The sequence below is a fragment of the Idiotropiscis lumnitzeri genome, chromosome 7 (assembly GCF_059441095.1).
Source record: "Idiotropiscis lumnitzeri isolate Australia: NSW breed Sydney's pygmy pipehorse chromosome 7, RoL_Ilum_1.0, whole genome shotgun sequence".
Taxonomy (NCBI): Eukaryota; Metazoa; Chordata; class Actinopteri; order Syngnathiformes; family Syngnathidae; genus Idiotropiscis; species Idiotropiscis lumnitzeri.
The window spans coordinates 14,993,055-15,009,227 of record NC_142397.1 but is presented as its reverse complement, the minus strand read 5'-3'; the positions used below and the strand labels follow the sequence as shown (position 1 = coordinate 15,009,227).

Below are 16,173 nucleotides of genomic sequence, written 5' to 3'. Positions count from 1 at the left end.
TGTGACATTTTATCAACCCAGGAACGAGCGCAGCGGGAGCACGTTGAAGAGTTGCAGAGAGAGCTGGTGTCCAGCAGAGCCGAGTTGGATTCCCTCAAGACCACCATGACCTCCTCAAAACAGGTCTGTTGTTATTCATCGTTACAACAAAAACAGCTTGATGTCCTATTCAGTCTTTCTCAGAATCTTTCAAAGCAATGCACGCTGACCCAAATGTTTGTGTTTTTAATCATTTCTATAAAATTTTTACGGTTTCCTTTTCTGGAGCAAAAATATGTTGATCCGATATGAAATTCGCATGCCTTTCTCCTCTGGTTTACCAGCACAATGAAAAGAAATCCAACTGAGTGGCTGTATCAACAATTCTGCCCAAACAAAAATAATAATGCATAGTTTTAATTGACTTGGTCACACTCGGTAATAATTTTACAGTTTTTATTTTAGTTTGCAATAATGAAGAGCTATCTTGGTCATTGTCATTGATCCAAACTCATTTCCTCATAGACAGTGTTACTATCCCAATTTTTACTTCTCATCCACACTTAACTTTCCCACATTGTACCATTCACTCATGTTGGAAGTTACTTCCATATATTTTTTGAGCTCATTCTAACAATGTGCAAACCATGTACGCAAGACAAAGACAAGCTTCCAACATACAGGAACTGATGAAATTTCACTCTGTTGTCATAGTTTGTTTTGCCAAGTTCCGTAACCACAACTTTCCACATTTTGTTTGATTGTGGACTTGACCACCACTCAACGCTTATTGTAGACTACGTGCCAAAACACAAACTATAAAAAGGCAGCGGTGTTGCAATCTTTGTTTATAACTGGCGGTCACATGTATCCTGAAGTATAACAATTCCACATCTTCATATTGTTCTGATCAAGACTTCCCATCTAATGGTGTTATTTTACGATTGTTCATGTGTTCTGTAACACATCATTTATTTTTTTTTATTATTTCGCAGTCCAATGAGGCACTCGGCACTCAACTAGCTGCCATGGAATCTCAGAAAGCCGCACTCGTTGAGTCCTTGTCCAAAGTGGAAGCCGAGCTGGCTGTTCAAGGGGAGGAGCTTGAGCGTGTCCAAAGTTCGTTGGCGAGTGAGAGGGAGAGTGGTGTAAAGACAGCCGAAGCCCTGCAAAATCAGCTCAATGACAAGGTAAAAGGTCAAATTCTTGACAAAGAAATCAACGGGGCCAGCTATGTATACAGTTACATTTATTATTTGTGGGTCAGCCATGACTATTATAATAATGTATTCATTTATAGTATATGCTCTAAAAATACATTTAAAAGATCACACCTGTATTCATGGACTCACTTATAAAGCCTGTTATTTAGTTTTCCTTTTTAATTTAATTTCCAATTCCTGCCAGCTTTATTTACTAAGAAAAGTGAGTGGAAAACTTGTTTTGAATATTGCAATTGCCATTTGCTTCTTCTGTAAGCAAAGGGTAACCCTAACCCAGCCCTAAGTGACAGGAGCATGTGTGTTTGTGTGTCCATAGGAGAGCAGGGAGCAGGTGTTAGAGAGCCAGCTACTCGCGGCCTGCTGGTCCAGTCTGCAGGGAGCTGTTGAAGAAGCAGAGAAGATCATCCAAGATTCACTGGCCCAGATCGATGATCCAGCCCACATCAGCTGCACCAGCTCAGCAGGTTGCTGTACCTTCCTCTGCTATTGGGTGCTCATTAGTGTAAGAGTGTGAGTGTGTGTCACAATGTCCACTAATGCCTACCTCTTCAGACTACCTGGCATCCCGATGTCAAGCGTCCCTTGACTGCGTGGAGCAGCTCCATCCTGCCAGAGACGCCTTTCTAGCTGATGACTCAAGTGAGCAGCCTGTTAATGTGGAATGCTGTCTCGCATTTCTTCCATCCTGTATGCAAAACTGTTGAGTGATTGAGGTTAATTCTCTTTTGTGTTCCATTATTATTACACAGGTGTCTCTCAGTTGCTTAAAGTGGTGACCCAATGTGGCCACCTAGTGGGCGACACCATTGTTCAGGGCAGTGCCACCTCTCACATGGTGCCTGTGGAGCAAGCTGATGGTAAACTTTTTTTTTTTTTTTATTGTATCGGTTATGCTAAACTATATACAGTACATGAGTCTGTAGGCTCCTTTTGAGATTCGAGTTGCTTAGTGAGGTCACGACATCCTACATTTTGAAATGCTTTTCCATCAAACTATTATGTTACTCATTTTTCTAAACCAGTGTTTCCCAATCTTTATTAATCCAAGGCACATTAGAAAATCTTACGGCATACCACCAAACAAAAATGTCCCAAGTAAGTATATACAAGGGGGGAACAGTTAAAAAAATGCATTTGCTCAGTTTTTGGTTTGGTTCAGTTCTATGTGCTTTGGCTCTTATGAAATTCAATTATCTCAAAGTGGATATGTTCACAGCATAATTATTACTTTTATCATTATTAAAAATATTATTATTATTTTCTTTTTCTACCTATGCCAGTACCATATAGTGGTGCAGGCGTAACAAATTTCTGCTCTTCAATTGGATGGCAAACGGTGGAATCAACCTGCGTGTCCACCTGTTGCTATTCATACAAAAGCATAAATCATGTCTCGCTGCAAACATGTCAGTCTCCTGTTGAACTGTACAAGCCTAGATTTCAAACTTAGTAACTACATTTGTGCCTGAACGGCAACATCATCATGATTGCAGTATGCTTACTTTTAATGTTTTTGTTTGGTGGTTTACCGTGACGCTTTTCTTACGTACACTTAAAGGGGAGGTTGTATTCTTAAAACTACTAGGAACAGTTGAATGTACCGTAGTTACTTTTCATGAAGTACTACTGTCAGGCAATACTGACCATTTTAACATTGATAAAAAAGTTTTTTTTTTTTTTTTCTGGGTGTAGGAATGATTGCAAACTTCCCCTTGAACATCTACTCTCTGATTAAAACCGCTTGCTTTTGCTCATGCAAATGAGCCCTTGCTCATCCCATGTGTGTTTTATTTGGGGGATAGGCATTTTTGTAAAATGTCACCCATGATTTTGGTTGTAATATGTGCACCCTGCAACAGTTCTTTCAGCAAGTGTGAAGGCATGTGGTGCTCAGGCTCTGCTTTTATTGGGCCACATGAAGAAAAAGGAAGACATAACAACAGCAGACAACTGCAAGCTGAAGGAGGCTCTCCAGGCCATAATGGCCTCCGCGCAGGTTGTTACCTGTCTAAATGTTGTCCTTGTGAACAATGGCCACTTTCCCACATTAATGACAATTTTGCCTTGTGATGTCTTCAATCCTGAATTCAGAAACTGCGCCCTCGGGGTCTGGAGCTGCAGCAAGGAGAGCTGGGTGATCTTGTGGAGCAGGAAATGGCGGCCACGTCTGCAGCCGTCGAATCAGCTGCTGCAAGGATAGAGGTGTGTTCATATATTCAGTATAGCCGCTGTGCATAACAAGAATACACTTCTTTATCATGGGAACCAGTGGTCACCACTTTCTTGGCTGTCATACTGACTTGAATGTTCTTCTTTCATGTGTCGTAAAACCACAACCACCACCCCACCCCGCCCCCGCCAACAGGAAATGCTTAACAAGTCTCGAGCAGTTGATACTGGCATCAAGATGGAGGTCAATGAGAGGTAATAAAATCAAACGTCTACTTCACGCTTGGATTTATTTATGTTAAAGTCTTCCGAGTTAATTTCATATGTTGCATAAAAGGCCTCAGAATTAAAATGATTGCTAAGAATAACAACACTCTGCAGTTGACAAGTGACCAATCCAGGGTGTACACTGCCTCTCGCCCAAAGTCAGCTACGGTCGGCTGTAATTATCCGCAACACCAATGACAAGAGGCGGTATAGAAAACGGAGGGATGAAAGAATAACAAGCTTACTCCTGAATCTTAATTTAGCTCTGCTAAAAATACTCTCATTATCACAACATGTTTTCTTAAACCACTAAAAATGTGGCATGACATTCTGTGATATTGGACTGTTCATTCTAGGATGACAGTCACCTTGACCATCCCAAAACAAATCACAACACAATCTTCTCTCTTCATCCTCAACAATGACTCTACTTGAAAACAAACAACAACAATCCTACAATTACACTGTACGTCCTTCGGTCGTGCCACTGCAACAGGAGAAAATCAACTACAGTATTTACTACACAACCTCCTGCTTTAGTACAGAGGTCTCTGCATTTAGAACAGTCTGCAGTTCAGTTCCAAACTGCTCTCCTGTAATACAATGACGTAAATGTGAGAAGTGCATTGCAGAATTAGTGTACAGTGTCTCAGCTGGTTTGCAATGACGCTCACACTAGGACCGTTATGTGCGATGTATTTCGCAACTTTGACCACAAAACCTCTTTAGAATGTCATGGCTTGTTTGACACACAATGTGTCAACGCATGTTAAAAGTACACTTCCATAATCTGTTTACCTGAGGGTTGTGTGCCTCTTTAGTGGGGAAAATCTTTGTAGTTCATTTTTATTTTGTAAAAAAAAAAAAAATCATTCAAATTCACTAATACTGTACTTTTAATGCATGTGTGTGTCTTGTCACCCCTTGCAGGATCTTAGCTTCGTGCACGGATCTGATGACAGCTATCAAGACACTTGTTCTGTCCTCCAAAGATCTACAAAGGGATATTGTTGAGAGTGGCAGGGTACGTTCTGTTTGAATTTGTTTTCGAGTTTGGAAGAGGGCGAACTGATTGTCGCTATCGTATACTCACCCAATATTAATCAACCTGTCCGGTTGCTTAAAACGAGAGTAAAAAGTAATAATATTGCTAAAAACAAATGTGGGGGGTTGTCGGTGTGATTGCTTTTTTTTTGTCAATTTGAATGAAATTTGAATCACACACAAAGTCACACACAAAAAGATTTAGTTTTTTTTCTGCAACACATGGCAGGCACATACAGGTGCATCTCAATAAATTGGATTATACGTTGATTCACTACACACAAGAAGTGTAAATATTGATTTATTTTGTATGTTTGATTACTACAGTTTACAGCAAACGAACACCCCCAAATTTAACATCTCAATAAATTAAGATTAATAAGAAAGTCACATTGCTTTTTAATGTAGGTAGGAATTTGACTTTTGAAAAGTGTTTTTGTATGTTTTATGAATATATAAAATTACTTCTTGATTTGAACCACTGAAAAAAATGACCTTCTCTATAATAATCTCATTTGTAGTCATGTTTTGTCTTGTTCATTGAGCTGCACCATTATAAGTACTGCGACTTGGCAGCTGTGGTTATTTATTTATTTTTTACCACAAATTGGCTTAATATTCCTTCTTTGTCCACCAGGGCGCAGCATCCACCAAGGAATTCTATGCCAAGAATTCCCGTTGGACAGAGGGCCTGATTTCTGCTTCTAAGGCGGTTGGATGGGGAGCCACTGTCATGGTGTAAGTAACCGACCTTCTAATTAAATAACTTTTTAATGAATGAAGTACTGAGCTCAACAGGTACAAAGAAAGTAAACACGATCATTTGTGTAACTACAGCTCATAATGTTAACGTTTGAATTATTCCAATGAAGGCTAGAAATGTAATTGACCGTGTTGCATTTCACAATGTGTCATCTCAGGGATGCGGCTGATCTTGTGGTGCAGGGCAAAGGCAAGTTTGAGGAGTTGATGGTGTGTTCCCGTGAAATTGCGGCCAGCACAGCGCAACTTGTTGCTGCTTCAAAGGTGAGTCGTAACTGCCATCAAATGTTTTTGGGTTTTTACAGTCAGGGATAATCGAGATGTTCAGTGTTTATTGGTGTTGTCCTCCCCAGGTTAAAGCAGACAAAGACAGTGCCAACTTGCACCGCCTGCAGCAGGCATCCCGAGGCGTCACGCAGGCTACTGCCGCTGTTGTGGCCTCCACCAAGTCTGGGAAGTCCCAAATTGAAGACAAAGGTAAGAACATGGGTTGTTTTTAGATGCGGAGCGAACAATTTTAAACCTTAAGTAGCTTGTAGTTTTCTTTTCTGCTGCTGCATGCAAACAATTGATGTCATTTTTTGGGGTTTCTGATTGCGGCGCAGATACAATGGACTTCTCCAGCATGACGCTCACACAGATCAAGCGACAAGAAATGGACGCCCAGGTTGGCAGTAACATACAACATGCACCCAACAAGCAAAAGTCGAAACGATAAGCAGACCTGTTTAGGAATGTGCTTATTGTTCCACATTTGACACTTGATTGTTTTTCATCCAGTGGGAAGTTGAACTTAAAGCGAGACAAATAGTACAAGCAATGTAACTGAGGCTGCTTTTTCCCTCACATTGAAAGGAAAACAGTAGCCAGACCTTTGTCACACATTCAGAAGCGCGCAAACAACTGCTATTCGTAGAGTGCATTAAACATATTGACAGTAACCTAGCTTGAGTAAATATGTTCCTAAAATACACTGAGCCACAGATCCGTCTTCCTTTTTTTTGTTTGTTTTTCTACGTTTGCATTGAAATACTCAACATTCAGAAGGTTGTCCATAAACTAACAACTCAAATTGTAATGCAAAGGCCCAATAATTAAATGAATTAAGACTGAAGCCTACCGTATGGTTTCGTTCTCCCTCTCCAGCTCACCTGTGATTGCAAAGAGGACAAGCGGTAAAGAAAATGGATGTGTGGATAAACTAAATCTTACCACAGAAAATATCCTGCTTGCCTCCTTCAAATATTTTGAAATCTCACTGGATTTGAGTTAGTGTAGCATGGTACTGTCATAATGAAGCCAACATTGCGGGCCCACAACAATGAGATTTTGAAAAAAAATATTTTAGCTTATTTTAGCTATGTATGACGTAAAGCAACATCATGAGAGCCGTGTGACTTGAACAGCAACACTGTCACCCTAAAAAGGCTCCTTTGTCCACTCTTTGTCACTGCCCGGATCATAATTTCCTGTTCATGACTCATAAAAATAGTAACCCTTTCACAATTGTTGGTTTTCGGCCATTTGCAAGAGCAAACCTTGTGACAAGAGTGTGTCTGTCCTCCCTCAATGTTTGTGTGTGTGTGTGTTTGTACAGGTTCTGGTGTTGGAGCTGGAGACGCGTCTCCAGAAGGAGCGCGAGCGTCTCGGGGAGCTGAGGAAGAAACACTACGAGCTGGCGGGGGTAGCAGAGGGCTGGGGGGTCGACGAGGAGGGTGAGGGCAGACTACTAATACACAGTGGAACCGAAGGCAGTGTTCATTGGGACGAGAAACGCTAGGGTTGCATTTACAAATAATGTTCTGGCACACCACTAAACAAAAATTATGGACTCACATGGGCATAATTGTCGGAGTCCGTATGCCGCTGTTACTCAAAGAGAAATCATATTAAAAAAAATAATTGTAATAATAAAGAGTAAAAATGTGAGATTAACCAATGAAAATCAGGGGTTTCAAAAAATTCATTATGAAACAGGCCTGGACAAAAATGTTGCTTCATTTGTGCATCTGTGGACATACAGTAGGTGCCTTAACAAAAAGTTTGTACGAGTTTCGCCCCTTTGTGTGTGAGTGTGTGTGTCCTGGACAGCCAGTAAAAAATGGCATGTATATGTTTTGTTTTGTTTGTTTTTTCCGGAACGTTTCCTGTTGGAACATAAAATACTGGGTAAGCATCAGGAAATGGAAACGGTACTCACTTGTGCTCTAGTCGCTAGCTCCTCTGTAAACAAATATGCCACAGCTCAGCGTTGGGCTAGCAGACATCACAGCTACTTTTGGCAATATGTCAAACGCATTTGAAACTGCATTCAAATGTAACATGCTGTACATTTATTTTAAGAGGAAACAAAAAAAAATGCTTTATTGTTCTTACTGTCTATAAAATGGGTCGCAATTTTGCAACAAGAGGAAGAAGATGGTCTCAGGGTGACAACAGTTGAGAAATACTCCTTTAAAAAGGCTGACTCAGTCAGTATAAATTTCAAGACACCTGCCATCCAAATACATTTGACACATTTGAAAATAATTTATCCATAGGGACATATTAAAATTATTTGGGGGGGCACCATCGTTTTTATCCAGGCCTGTTTCATGAGATTCTTATTTCTAAATAATTCTGTTGCAACAGACATCAAAGGCAATTTTAACTTTTCATTATGTGATTTTAAAAGAAAGAAAACTGCTTTTTTTTTTCGCCTTTCATTTACCAACAATTTAGTCCACGTGTGAACTTTCTGCCATCTACTTGTACATTATTTGTTATAAATAAAGAACTTTGTGGCATAATTTTGTTTGAATTCCATATTGTAGAAGAGACTTGACGTTGCTGTTTTGTCCCCCTGCAGGCTCAGGTTGACCGCACCCCTGTCATGGCCTACGCCTGGAAGAAACTTGTATTTACACACTCTTCTCCATCTCTGTCTCGATAGTTTTTCCGCTCTTGTTTGTTTGTTAATCAAGCCAAATGAAACGGTGCTTGCTCTCACACCCATGTCTGGAGTCTTCACGCAGACGGCGGGCGCCAAGGGCTCAGCCACGAGGAACGAGGCTCGGCTGGAAGGGCGACTTGACTTTACGGCATCACGCCTCCTCTTCAAAGAGAGTGCGTGTGTCTGTTTATAGTGCAGTCTATCACTTATTTATTTTCTGTGCTCCTTGCTTCAAATTTGTAATGAACACACTCACCGAGTTGTTGCATTCAAGACATGATGAGCACAAGTTCCACGTCTCCTAACAGCAAGGATGAGAGCTGAGCCCACAAATCACATCAGTGGAACAAGGAGGACTTAAAAAAAAAAAAAAAAAGCCTCTCTTAATCGAGTGTGCTTGCAAGCCGCAGGAGCCATTGGTCAGTGTGATGGGATGTCACTACTTATTAAGCCCATAGCGCTTCACTGCACTGTCTGCCTTCTTTCACCTTTGTAACAAACCTGACTGTTAAATCATACCGAACCGCCATCTCATTTTGTTTGTTAACTAGTCGCTTCCATAGAAGACTGCCAAGGAAGTGGGGCCTCACAACATTTATTCTAAACTGTCAAAGGTCAGATGTAGTAGCACGCACAAAAGCCATTAATGGACATTTTACTATTTTAATCAGTAACTGCAAGTAGAAGGGGAATTTTTTTTTTTTTTTTAACATAGCTAAAAAAAGCAACAAGTCTTTTGGCTCAGCTGCCTTTTCTATCCCGCAGTTCTACAGAGATGAATTCCATTTACAAATACATTTTTGATTTTATAAAAACGCCTCTTATTACAGAATCATTTTGCGAATAATTCTTGCCAAACTAGAGTTTCAACACAGAAGCGTTTGCAGATCCAAGTCCTGAATTTTTCTTTTCTCTTTACAATTGGAACATAAGCAAACTGCGCTTGCTTTTTTTTCCCCATAAACATTTGAACACCCTTTTGCCCTTTAAAGACATTGTAGGAAGTGTGTTTCCTGTAAAGATGCCACACTCCGGCGTCTCCTTAGCTTCCCGCAGACACCGTAGCTGTGTGTAATAATTGTCAACTTCCGCCGTCATCTAAGTTCACACACCTACAACGTCAATATTTGTCTCTCACTGGGTCAGCATTCATTTCATTTGAATAGAGGACTGTAAATCGATGCAGGCCCAAACCACTACAGTAGATATCATCTTTTTGTTATTCAACGGAGACTTTCATCACCATGTTGTGGTTCACCTAAGTGAAATGGATGATATTAAACCTAATTTGGGCACAAAAGATTGTGGATTTGCCAATAATTCTTAAACATCTGCATGGAGCGGATGATATATAGTTTTTTAGAAAAATTTAGTGTTAAATAAAACAAAGCAAAATAAAGATTAGGCAAGTGTTACTGCAGTGCTGTCTCTGTGATCATACATGCTTTAGTTGTGGTCGTCTGTCACTTCACGCCACATACTTGTTTGAGAATAAAAGTCAAGTATTTTCTGGAGGGGATGGATGGAGACAATTCATCTATCTTTGGAGATGAGCTGAAATGCACCTTGAGTGACGAACACTTGTATTTTTGTCCAAATGTTCTTTATTAACCTGTCTCGGGTCCGACGTACCAGCTCAACCAGCCTTTCAAACTGCCTCACACTGTAGTTAAAGAAACTACTCACTCACATAGCGACGTTGACATGCGTCTTTGTATCGTGTACTAAAACAGTTGGTGGGTTTCTTTTTCTTTTTATTTTTTTTTTCAGGTTTTAAAAATAAATATTTCAACTTGTTAATACAATCTTGGCTATGTCTGGTTTATAGTTTTTTTCCCCCCTCCAAATCTCACTTGTGCTTTGGTCAACATCAATTTTGCGGAGCTTAGCCGACAAGCGGAGCCAAATTCTAATGCACCTTTATTGATTTTTTTTTTTAGGGGTGCAGTTAGTTTCCCACTAAAAGCATCGACTCATTTTAAGTGCTTGTTTTGTTTTAAACTCAAGATGCAGTGATATTAGCAACACCGATCAACTTGGTATGCTTCAAATTGCGTAAGTGTTGTGTAATCTGAAAACACTGGTGAGATGACAGAAATCTTCAGGATCAATATACCCTTTATGCAGTGGTGGACAGTCAAGGCCTTCTTTCCTGGCCTAACATAATCAGGAAAAAATACTGTATTTGGAGTTTATTACAGGTTTTTTACCTCTTTTAATACACTTCTACATGGGCACCATAAATTGCACAAAGCACATCAAGACTACTCAATTTCTTGCCATGTTCGCTGCAGCATCGCCTCATCAATTGTGGCAAAGGCATCAGTAATCCTTTGCTTTAGGTCAGTAATGTCCCTTATCTTTGCTCGATACTTTAACATAGACCCATAGAAACCAGTCCAGGGGAGTGCTTTCTGGTGAATGTGGCAGCCAAGGAATTGGCCCATCCCTTCCAGTCCACCGGTCTGAAAATGTTGGATTGAGGAACCCATGCCCATGCAGTCCCCAATGTGGTGGTGCGCCATCTTGCTGAAAAATGATGGTTGGTTAAAGGTCATTCAGTTGTGGTGCCACATATTCAGTTAAAAGGTTAAGGTAAACATTTGCAAAATTGATATCTTGTTGAGGAAAAACAATTATTCATCAACATCACCTCTTACACAAACAGGATCCTTGAAACACGCAAATGCAGTGTCATAAAAAACTTTTAAAAAAAACAATACAATAGAACAAATCGGAATATAATATGTAATCAGTTGCAATTTTCATAAATTTTTTAAATGGTAAAGAAACTTTATGGACACCGTGTATATTCTTGCTTTTTCAAACCACAAGGGCCGAAGGAGGGAAAAGTGTGGCTTTAATTGCAGACACATTTGCCAGGCCATTTTCAAGATGGACCTTTCAAGAGAAGCTAGGTCGTCCAACACTCACTCAGTCAAGTGTCTTTCTGTATATTATTTCTCCAGCCGTGTTGTCATAAATTATGCTATTGAGAGGAGGATTTATTTGAGTAGGACTTCACTGAAGACCTAGGTGTGAAATGCACGGCCCGCCGCTGCCTTTATGGTTGTACATTCAGTCGTAAGGTAGCCTACAGCATAAGCCTCATGAACTCCATGAAAAGATTTTTAAAGGCAAATCAATTGACGTGTGTGTATGGATGTCAAACATAAGACAGAAACGCAACATTCAGTAAAAGACATCATTTTGCAGCTATTTGAACTACTTTTTGGCCAGAAGCCCCCTTACAATAATTATGAAACTTGCTCCCATAGTTCTCCAGTGCTAACAAATAGGTCAAACTGGACATCAACAAGCCAATGTCCCTCCAAAACATTTGTTGTGGTCTTTTTGTATTCTTACAAGGTTGTATAGAGTTTTTGTAACCCCTCTATCAGTTTATGAATGAGGTCCAATACAAAAACTCTTCCTGACACTGTCAGTCTGGTATTGCAGTAATATGCTTTAATTGTTGTGTTTATTACTGCAGATGTGTACTTTGCTTGACTCCATTTTTTTATTACTGAGTCACATTTTGACCTAAATACAATTGCCTCATGATTCTGTGTATTTGTGTGAAGCTCAAAGTCCTGTATATAAAATATGAATGAGTGGCTGCCTCACCTCCCAAACTCAAAGTGAAGCAGAACCGTTTGTTTATTTCAGTGGTTCTTCCGAGGGGGAGCTGCTGTTAGGCAGCCCAGTTTAGGACTGCAGAGACTATAAATAGATCAGCTTGTCTTTCTCCCAGGCACCACCCACCACATTGCCCATGTGACACAACAGCAGCCCTGCATACTGTGCTGGTGCTGTACGGGCAAACATCCCGCTTGATAAATGGGACCCTTTAATCACTGAGCAGGGAAGCTCGTGAAGACTGGCTGTGATCACAGGGCTGCAAACCACCAAATTGAGTTAACAGTACTGTAATAGGTTTTTTGGGGCAATGGCAGGATTTCCATGATTTGGCCTTTGTGCACTAAAAAAAGATTTGAAGTAAAACAACCTACATAGGGTTGAAGTCAAGACTTTTAGCATTGATTTAAGATACTTAAAAAAAATAATTTTATATTTAGGAAGTACTATTTTCTAGGGTCAATCATCCGCGATTAGAGATTGTTTCTGTTCGTAATTACGTAATGTGCATGAAATTGAAAAGAACGTGTGATGCTTTCCCACTCTGTATAGATACCATTGAAGCATTTCTAAAAGAAGAAACAGTCTCGAATTAAAGAGGACAAGTTCAACTTACTAATGTTGTTTAATATTGAAGGACGAAATCATATCAAGCAGATAAAAATGATTCATAGTTAATAGTGTGATTTTCCTTGAAAATAGCATTCAATTGGGATCAAATTATCATATGACTTAGTACCTGACTGACTCCATCTTGTTTTCCAACTGCGCAGAGACTAAATATAAGCAGATTAACTTTCTCAGATAAATTATGAAACAGACTCTTGTCTACAGTCTAACTAAAAATAATTCAATTATACAAGCTGTATTTCGTAATGCTTGGATCTCATTGAATGCAGCGGTTATATTATCATAATCAATTTTCACCCACTGCTATTGCTGTAAAATCTAATAATACGATGGAAGTAAGCATGTCACGTTAAAACTTTCTACAAGAACACAAAGCCCAGGTACCGAATGCAACGCCCACCACTGCATCGCAACCATCCCTGCGTAGTTAGTGCAAGCCCAAATTCATAGCTAGCATTAATAACCAGTTCGAACACAAACCTTGGAGCGAGTCAAGGCGCTGCAGTGAAGAGTTTTTGAGAGAAAAGGTCGGATTACTTCACGAGAAGTCATCCCTAGTGAAGGCCTTTGAATGCGTCATTAAGTTGTCGCTGCAGACCCTGACCTGCCAAATTTGGCAGATATACTGCGGACAGGAAGAAGAAACACATTCCCCTCTCTTCACATGCATGCAGGTACAAACAAACTACAAAAAGACAGCAATTTCCTTCCCCCAGAGGCAAACGTATATCATAGCAGAGATGGAGCTCTCAGCTGCTGCAGGGCCCACTATTGATTGGAAAAGTCTGGAAAAAGAGTCACTTGGGTACAAAAAAAAAAAAACAACATCCAGCAATTTTCTGTCCCACTTAATCTCCCTATGGTCAACCAAATTGAAAAAAAGAGGTAACGGTGGGGAACTAAAACTTGCTGCTAATTCATACCGGCTTCGGATAAAGTGATAAAGTGCTGTTTGTGTCATGTGCAGAGAGAGAAAATTAAAACAATTAATCAGGAGAAGTTGCATCATGACAAGTATTATTGTTTGCTTTTCTTCTTGCTGTGGTGGTAATGTGTGTGCGTGTGTGTGTGTGTCTGTTATTAGAAAATGAATGAGGCTATAAAACAGGGGTATCAAACGTGCGACCTGTTGACCATAACCAGCTCGTCAGGGGGTTCAATCTATCCCCTGGGGAGCTGCGGCTTTTCAATAAAAAAAATACTGGAACGCTGACAACAATACAATACAACCACATAAATGACCACTTAAAACTGAAATGACCTTCTGAAATTGTCTGTTATGCAGGAATTGACACCTGATATACAGTAAATTCTGTCTATAGAGCCACTGTGATCTGTAAATTCCACAAGGGACAGCATTGAAGGTCGTGTTCCATCCTGACCCCCAGCCACCATGTCGAAGTGTCCTTGCGCAAGATACTGAACGACCAGTAGCTCCTGATGCTGCGTTATCAGGTGGTAAATGAGGAGACGGTGTTAAATCGCTTTGAGTAACGCAAAGATAAAAAACGTTAAACAAGTGAAAGTCAATTAACATTTACATGTGGAAATGAAAACAGAAAACACAGATTCATAATATTGTTGCAATTGTATGCATTTTAGTTGAGAAATTTCAGCTTGGTCATATTATGTGCAAATAAATATCCCAAAAATAAATGTGAATATTTGAACCCCCACCCCCCCCCCCCCCAAAATAGGCAAAATTGGATTTGTCATTATTTAAAGCATATTAGGCTTGAGATCAAATTTGGGTGACCGCTAAAAACGTTTAGCACCCCTACTGTATAAAAAACTAAAAATGGCATTCATGTTGTGTGCAATTCGAGGATGACTTTTCATCCCTTAAAGACCTAGTTTGAAGTTCAGAAAATGCCAAATTAATTTTCTTTTCTGTCACAATGGCGACTGGCAACTCGTCGTGCTGTGCAAATGACGTCATTCTCGAAGAATACCGGATATTGCCGAACAAAAGTATTTTTGTTGTTAGGGCGTTGCTAGGGGTCTAACTATGAATTTAGGATGTTTGTGTTTAAAAAAAAAACAAAAAAACACGGGGTGCATACAGCCACACTCACGCCAATGGACAATTGAAACTCTAAGAACCTCATATACACAGCGAGTGTGTGGACTTGCAAGCTGAGTGTCAAACCCCAAACCTGAGAAGTTAGAATTTGCGGACATTCTAACCCTCTGACTATACCGTGCTGCTGTGTTTGATTACTTCCTAAAAAAGGCCAACCAAGCTAGTGGTGGCCTAAACCTTCTGTGGAAATGTTGCTTAGATAACCTGACAAAAAAAGTGTTAGTAGGCTAATGTGCGGCAGAGTGACCCAGATGACTTTGATTATTTATCATTTATTATACAGTACTCAAGTCCGAGCAGACTGCATGTCTGTACAAGATGATGTGCTGCTGTTTGGGTGCTGAGAAGGCCCTGGAATGTGGTGATGAAAACATGAAATGGCTTCCATGAACATCCACATGCAAACATTTTAAGTGCCGTGAATTGTGGGCTCGGCTTCCTATAAACACCGCGTGTTTCACTTGTAAACATGAAGGTCACATCCGGTTACAAATGACATTTTTTTCTTTACAGGATAAAAAAAAAAAAAACACGTTGTCTGTATCCTGCTTTGCTCATCTTACACGTCACATTGAATCAACACACATTAGGCAAGCCAGACAGTCAGCCAGCCCCCTGCCCTGGATTTTTACATGCAGACAGACGTAAACATAGACCGCAACAGTTCGGTCAGTGAAAGACACAGGGCCAGGGTGAGCATGGCACATCCAGGCGGCGCGTGACTCCTCTCTCTTCTGCTCTGCTTTATCATTGAAGAAAACAAAAAACAGAGAGAGTGAGATGGGGTTGCTAGGAGACCCGGCCCGATGCAAACACTGCACCATCTGCTGCGGTGAGATTTGCGGCGGTTAAGCCAAGTCGGACGGAGCGAGACGGAGAGCCCCGGAGAATCGTTGGAAGCATCAGCAACAACAACACAGGGAGCCATATAGATACAGTAGATGGACGCGCAGCGGGGGGGGGGGACAGGACAGGAGAGACAAGTGACTAGATCGGAGTGGGACTGATCGTGGAAGACATTTGCGTAGGAGGCATAACAATTGCAATTGCACACAAGTGCGACATGAAATATGATTCATGTGTGACTAACAGGTGTGACTATTCTATCGCCCTCCTCCACATACATGTGCACTCACCCACTCATGCAACCCACACTCTCATTAAACACCAGTCTTCACCTTTTTAATCAAGACAGGTCTGTTTTTCCCAATTCCCCTGACAGTAACACGTGTGATGTGCTCATCTCCATGGAGACAATGAAACATTCATCTTCAAGGGTCACAGCTGAGAGCTAATGTTGGCTTTTGTGAGAAAATCACACAAACGACCATGTGGCCAGTCAGTGTGAAAAGATACACTTACCTTATCTGTGTCGTGACAAATCTTCTGTGAGATGAAGGATTGGAACAAACCCCTTAATGACTCCTCACACGGACCACGCTATT

At 40.5% G+C, this 16,173-nt stretch overlaps 1 protein-coding gene across 2 annotated transcripts in view; it reads left to right on the top strand.

Moving 5' to 3' along the window:
* The window catches only part of hip1 (huntingtin interacting protein 1), a 44,286-nt gene extending 34,105 nt beyond the window's left edge, over positions 1–10,181 (top strand). For both annotated transcript variants that reach the window (XM_088300867.1, XM_088300868.1), the window contains exons 17-31: positions 22–123; positions 975–1,169; positions 1,519–1,666; positions 1,755–1,841; positions 1,952–2,059; positions 3,062–3,198; positions 3,294–3,404; positions 3,568–3,626; positions 4,569–4,662; positions 5,320–5,420; positions 5,603–5,708; positions 5,798–5,921; positions 6,050–6,111; positions 7,042–7,159; positions 8,293–10,181. In XM_088300867.1, the coding sequence (XP_088156993.1) occupies positions 22–123; positions 975–1,169; positions 1,519–1,666; positions 1,755–1,841; positions 1,952–2,059; positions 3,062–3,198; positions 3,294–3,404; positions 3,568–3,626; positions 4,569–4,662; positions 5,320–5,420; positions 5,603–5,708; positions 5,798–5,921; positions 6,050–6,111; positions 7,042–7,159; positions 8,293–8,303 (1,563 nt within the window). In that variant the 3' untranslated portion in view covers positions 8,304–10,181. The remainder of the gene's footprint in view (positions 1–21; positions 124–974; positions 1,170–1,518; positions 1,667–1,754; positions 1,842–1,951; positions 2,060–3,061; positions 3,199–3,293; positions 3,405–3,567; positions 3,627–4,568; positions 4,663–5,319; positions 5,421–5,602; positions 5,709–5,797; positions 5,922–6,049; positions 6,112–7,041; positions 7,160–8,292) is intronic.
* The last annotated feature ends 5,992 nt before the right edge of the window (positions 10,182–16,173 follow it).